This window comes from Microtus ochrogaster, unplaced genomic scaffold (genome assembly GCF_000317375.1).
Source record: "Microtus ochrogaster isolate Prairie Vole_2 unplaced genomic scaffold, MicOch1.0 UNK48, whole genome shotgun sequence".
In the NCBI taxonomy this organism is placed as follows: domain Eukaryota; kingdom Metazoa; phylum Chordata; class Mammalia; order Rodentia; family Cricetidae; genus Microtus; species Microtus ochrogaster.
The window spans coordinates 1543435-1550233 of NW_004949146.1; the positions used below are offsets into that span (position 1 = coordinate 1543435).

Here is a 6799-nt window from a genome sequence, read left to right on the forward strand (position 1 = left end):
ATAGATAGATGATAGATAGATAGATAGATAGATAGATAGATAGATAGATAGATAGATAGATAGATAGATAGATAGATGATAGAGATAGATAGACAGATAGAAAGATAGATAGATAGATAGATAGATAGATAGATAGATAGATAGATAGATAGATGATTAGATAGATGATAGATAGACAGACAGACAGATAGATGATTGATAGATAGATAGATTGATAGATGATAGAGATGATAGATAGATAGATAGATAGATAGATAGATAGATAGATAGATAGATAGACAGATAGATGATAGATGATTGATAGATGATTAGATAGATAGAGAGATAGAGAGATAGAGAGAGATAGATGATAGATATATTGATAGATGATAGAGATAGATAGATAGATAGATAGATAGATAGATAGATAGATAGATAATATATTCTGTTCATCCATTATCTCCATTGACAGAGATAAAGGCATGGGTAAACATATTAAACATCACAGGGAATTTTTAGAAGCTATTGGAATAGCTGGTAGAAAGGTCAGAAAGCACCAAGTCAAGTGAGGAGGGGAAGGAGGTCTGGAGTTGCTTGGCACATAATCTACAGTATAAGGCCGCTGTCTTCATCCAGCAAATAGAAGGAGAATGTCAGATGGGGTAGAAATAGAGTGCCAGGGATTTCTGCCTGGAAAAATTTATCTGTCATCAAAAGAAGTATCTTTTATGTTCAAATAGCCATCATGCTCATTTACCTTCTATAAAAATCCTATTACATGACTGGATATATTCAGAAAATAACAAATTTCCCCTGTGAATATGATGACATATTCACAGAATATTAGAAAATCTCACAGGCGAACAAAAAAAGTGTGGTCTGTGTCTCACTTATGCTTTGTGTTTCAGGTACTGGGAGATTCTCACTGAGCTCCTTGATGAATGCAGCCAATTTGTTTTCTGGTGAGAAGTAATGATGGAAAGATTCAAGATCCTTTTTTTTTTTTTTTTTTTTTTTTGGTTTTTCGAGAGAGGGCTTCTCTGTGGCTTTGGAACCTGTCCTGGAACTAGCTCTGTAGACCAGGCTGGTCTCGAACTCACAGAGATCCGCCTGCCTCTGCCTCCCGAGTGCTGGGATTAAAGGCGTGCGCCACCATCGCCCGGCTTCAAGATCCTTTGATGTGTGTGTGAGAGAGTGTGTGTGTGTGCATGTGTGTGAGTGTGCATGTGTGTGCAAGCATGTGCGTGTGCATTGTGCATGTGCATACATGTCTGTGCCTGTGTGTGCTTGTGTTTGTGTGCCTGTGTATGCATGCATATGTGTGTGCATGCGTGTGTGCCTGTGTAGGTGTCCCTAAATGTGTGCATGTGTGTATGCCCATGTGTATGTGTTTTTTTGTGTGTGCATGCTGTGTCTGTGTGTGTATGTGTGTATCTGTGTGCATGCATGTGTGCGTGTGCATGTGTATATGCAATCTCCATTTCCCACCTCGCTGTAGGGGTACTAGGATTATGGGTGCACACCACCGCATCTGGCTTTATCACTGGATTCTGGGAACTGAACTCAGGTCATCAGGTGTTGTATGCAGTAGAGGCCTTTGCCCATCTCCCTGCCCCCCTGCTTTCATTTCCTTGAGTAGGATTTCTATTCTTTAATTTAATTTTTATCTCTGCTGCTTCTTGACCCTATAGATTTTTAGGTTTGGTCCCTGAGCATATCCCATAAGTTCTTACAAGCTGTAATCATTATTTTTTCTTTATTGCTATCTGGTTGTAATGTTTCCTCAGTCTTGTCCTCAGTCCCTAGTATTCTTTCTTCTTTTGCTCTAGTTCATTTGTGATTTTTCTGAGTTTTTTTATTCATTTAGGATTTTTTACATTTCTAGTATTTTTGGTTTTTTTTTATTAAAATCTTAATTTCCTTGCTGAGTTTTCTCATCCTTGTTACTAACTTCCTTATCCATATTGCTAATTTTTTTTCTAGGTCTTGAATTTTTTGAGTTCATTCATCTGCTTGTTTGTATACTATTTGTTGTCATTTATTTTTTTCAGGACAGAAGCCTAAAGACCACCCAGTTGAATGCCCCCTTTCACAAGACACACCCTACCAGCACTGCCGGGAGTGGGGGATACCTGTGTAGCTGCTGAGTCCCCACCAAGTATCCCTGGGGCTATTGAAAGTGTAGAAATTAATCAAACTAAAACAATTAGGGCACAGACACTGAGCAATGCCAGGTACCTGGCTCTGCTCATCTCGGTTCCAGCTCCCACACTCCCTCGGGGAGTCTGTGCCTGGTCTTGCAGTCTTTCCAGGCATTGAGGCCTCAGTCCCACTATGAGCAGCCTCTGCAGCATGGCTCACACTGCCCACAAAGTACACCTGTGTTCATGGATCTGTTTCCAAGCTGCAGCCAGTTTCCTGGGCCCAAGCTGATTCCCAAAACGGTCACTAGCTTAACCAGAAAGGTGAGGAAGACCTTTAGGACTTGGGGACATAAAACTGCAGAGGCTTCAGCCCTGACAACTTCAAGGAACCCACCCCTCCCAGTCTCCAGTGTCTGTCTTCTACGTGAATGGTTGGTAGATCTGTCTTTTCATTCTTTGGAGAATAACTGACTGGGTACCCATAGAGCTCACGATGGCTTTCCTTTTCCATTTTGCTTAAAGCCCAGTGCGCGGGGTTCCTTCATTACCAAACTGTGTTATTTATGATTATTATCCATTGCTTATTTTTATAATCTTAATTTTAATACATCCCAACTTTGCCTGGTCTCTGTTACTACTGTGCTCCTGTGCCTTCCCATGTCACCGTCCCTTTTCTGCCACCCCAGCGCTGAAGTCTCCCTCCTCTTCACTCATTTCTCCCTCATTTCACTGTTAGAGGAAACGTGCTTGGCTTTAGCTCTTTCTTGTGATGCCGCCCAGAGAAATACGCCTCATTGTGTCATCAGCTTTCTGCCCCTGTAGTCCTGTCAACTGCATCCTTATCATCATTTCCTTAATGAAGAATCATTCTATATGAAAATACTCATTTATTATGTCTCTCATCTTTTTAAAGGTGGTAAAATAGAAGTTGAGGATATACAGCCATATCTGGAAAGCTTAGGCATTGAATTAACAGACAATGAAAGCCAGATGATAAAGAGCATAGTTCCAGTCGATGGTAAGTAGCTCAGACCCCACCACTAGTTCCAGCACTCCTGGTCTCGGGCTGGATGTTTAGGGTTATGTGTGCATAGTCACTTAGCAGCTCACTGAAAATGGAAAGTCAGAGTCAATTTTGACGAAAGTGTACTTTCCTCACCATTCACATGCTAAATTGGGAGGTAATACTGTTTGGGGGTTCTGGTAATTATGATAAACAGTTTTAAATATCATACTGCAACATGCCTAAAACTAAAGTCAGAAAAGATGATGACCAAAAGATATGTGGAATGAGGAGGTCCTTGGAGAACAGTACGACAACCCGGGTTTCAATGTTTACGTTCCACTTGCAGCATATCAGATACTACAAAAGAATAGTTAGCCTTGTGGGTGCCAGCAGATTCCTTGAACATGACTAGTAACATCTGTAAACAGGGCTTCATAGATTTCTACATCCTCTAATTAATGTGACCTTTACCTTACAGATGACAACATGGTGTATCAAAATGTGTTAATGGACGTACTGCGGACTCACAGAAGTGAGTGCAGAGTGTTCTGAAGAGGAAGAACTACAAACCCCTTCCTTACAATTACTAATAGTAGTACCATATTCGGTGATGTAAGCACTAGAACAGTTGTCTGTCAACAGCTGACACAATCACCCATCTGACTGTAGCAATCTTACATCTCTCTGTACTGGTAGGAATTGTTGGCTGAGCCGACAGCTCCTGTAACAGGAAGTCTTGCCTACTCTTCTCTCCTGGGTAAACTCTTCCTAGACAGTTGTCACAGTGTTCCCTAGAGCACAGAGAAGGAAGATCTTCCCTCTCCCAAATTCCCAACTAATTTATTTTATCACCTCAAGGACTTTCTGGTGCTGGCACCTTTCATTTCCTGATTGTATGGACTGATGGTTATGGGTAATTATCTTTTTTTTCCTTTTGGCATAAAACCAAATTTCCTTTATTCTTTCTTTCTTTAAGGTGGAAAAGTCAGTCTTGATAAAATTGATGATGCTCTTGAACAACTGGGATATCCTCTTGAGGAAGAGGAAATAGAGGAATTGTCTAAACATCTGCCCGTTAATCGTGAGTATTTCAGACACACTGTGCTCTACAAAAAGAATTTCAGTTCTTTTTGTATAGCATTCCTAGGCAGTGGGCTACATCAAAACGAAGCTGAATTATCTCCCTCCTAGCCATTGGCTCAGAAATTCACTGAAGCAGATGAACTCAAGTTTCGTGCTTTCTGTGAGAAGCACATGGCCACAGGAGTCGCCGCCACTGCTCTGGGTGAAAAGTGGAAGGGTTGTGTGGTCTACATCAGTTGTGGGGATGACAGCCAAGGTTTCCCCTTGAAGCCAACGTCTTGACCCATGACGGAGTGCATCTGCTGTTCAGTAAGGGGCATTCCTGTCACAGACCAAGGAGAACTGAGAGAGGAAACCAGGTCCTTCATGGATGTTTCATGGGAGCCAATTTGAGTGTTCTCAGCTTGGTTATCATTTTTTTAAAAAGGAGAGAAGGCTATTCCTGGATTGACAAATACTATAGTGTCTGCACAGTTGGGGCCCAAAAGAACTAGCAGAACCTAAAAGCTTTTCCATCTCTCTAAAGAAGATGACGTCCACCAATAATGCAGTCAGAAAGCCCTTAATCAAAGAAGGTAGGAAGTCTAGGACCAAAGTGCCCAAGACTTGGCGTCTTGCAACTCCAAGTGTCCTGAAACACAGCTGCCAATGTAGTGTTCTAAAGAACTGTGGGGGTCCTCTTTCCCCTTGGGTCCCCAAGTGAAAGGGGAGGGGAAAGAGGCAGATGGGGCGGACAGAAAGCTTTGGTGGTCTCTGAGCACAAACAGAGACAGCCCCACCCCCACCCCCAGGAGACAGATAGGAATGCAGAGGATTGAGGAGCCTGGGGACAAACCCTAATTTGCAGTAAGTGACACTTTCCTATCACAAGGCTCAGTAAGTGGCAGAGCCCCTAGCACAAGCCTTCTCAGCAGAAAACTGTTCCAAAGGTCAAGAGAATCAGGCCTCCGGTTAGAGAGGGTTTTTAGATAAGGTCAGTCCTCCTGGCCTGGGGATGTCCTCCAGACCCGGGCAGGTAGAGAGCAGGAAGTTTTGCTGGAGGGAGGGAGCTCCACGCTTCAGATCTATTGAGATAGCCGCTAGGCCATGGGAAGGCTGCGTGACCTCTGACCAACCAGCAATGTCTGGTTTTTTCCAAGAAAGAAACAACACACACACACACACACAAAGAGGAGGCTGCAGAATACGATATATGGTAAACTTTTGACCAAAAGAATGAAGCCAAAACAAACAAACAAACAAACAAAAAAAAAACCCATCCGGAACAGACTACTAAGAAATGTAGACTGTCCTGACGAGAAATCCTGCTTCTGATTCCAGTGAAAGTCCGTGGTGAGTCCGAGTATACAGGGATGCTTACGGGACTTGGGTGAGGCATTACCGTAGGAGCGTAGATGAGCAGCTGAATCACCGCCAAGTCCAAGTCTGGCTTCACCATGGATGACAACTCCCAGAGACTGCATTGTGGAGCTTGGCTTCAGTCAGCCTTCTGCTTCCTGTATGCTCCAGCATCTCCTGAGGTCACTTACAGTGCAGCACGGGAAGGAGACAGCAGGGAGTTGTCTTAGTCAGGGTTCTATCGCTATGCAGAGACACCTGACCATACAATTCTTATAAAAGAAAGCATTTAATTGGGGACCTGCTTTCCGTGTCGGGACAGGACGAGTTCATAATATCAGAGTTGGGAGGTGCGGTGGCAGGCAGGAAACAGGCAGGCATGGCCCTGGGGCTGAGAGCTTTACCTCCAGGTACACCGGCAGCAGGAAGGGAGAGTAGCCCACCCCCAGTGATGCACTTCCTCCAGCATGACCACACCTCCTAGTCCTCCTAATCCTATCAGTTTTACCTCCTGGTAATTAAGTATCTGAGCCCACTTGAGCTATGGAATGTGGTGTCACTTGGCTGGAATTCCAAGTGACACCATGTGGTCCTCTCCTTCTGCCAAGGAGTGTTAATAGCTCTGTTACCACAGACCTAGCTATTGTGGTATTATTTTGGTCAGTTAATTGCCATAGCTATTCAACCAAAAAAATATCTATTCTAGGATAGCAAAGAGAAGTAAGCCACACTGCAACAATACTATATGCCTAACAATTACATTTAGTAGATTCCTAGATATCAAACTTTAGGTACAAAGAAATCACCCTCTCAGAATTGTGTTCAGGTGGATCTGGGGTAGAGCACATGAGTTTTTGTTAAAATAAGTAAATCTTTTTACACTTCTTTTTTTTCCTTTTTTTTGTGTATTTCTTTTTTTTTTACTTTTTTTTAATTTATTTATTTATTAAGGATTTCTGCCTCCTCCCCGCTCCTCTCCTCTCCTCTGCTCTCCCTACCCCTCCTCTCCTCTTCTCTCTCCTTTTCTCTTTCTTCTTCCTCCTTTCTTTCTCCTTCTTCCTCTCCTCCTCTTCCCTACCCTTTCCAGACTCCTCTCCATTTTCTTCATATATATTTCTCTCTTTTCATTTTTTCCGTTCTTCCACCCACAATCTCCCTTTGGATTGAACTCAGGGTCTAGTGTACATCTGGCAGGTACTGTACCACTGAATTACATCCCCAGATCTTTGTTATTTTTTATTTCGAGATG

At 42.8% G+C, this 6799-nt stretch overlaps 1 protein-coding gene across 1 annotated transcript in view; it reads left to right on the top strand.

Annotated features, from left to right (window-relative positions):
* The window catches only part of Efcab13 (EF-hand calcium binding domain 13), a 13700-nt gene that overhangs the window by 3521 nt on the left and 3380 nt on the right, over window positions 1-6799 (top strand). Inside the window, exons 5-8 of the mRNA XM_026777177.1 lie at window positions 888-941; window positions 3037-3141; window positions 3608-3661; window positions 4106-4210. Of these exons, the coding sequence (XP_026632978.1) occupies window positions 888-941; window positions 3037-3141; window positions 3608-3661; window positions 4106-4210 (318 nt within the window). The remainder of the gene's footprint in view (window positions 1-887; window positions 942-3036; window positions 3142-3607; window positions 3662-4105; window positions 4211-6799) is intronic.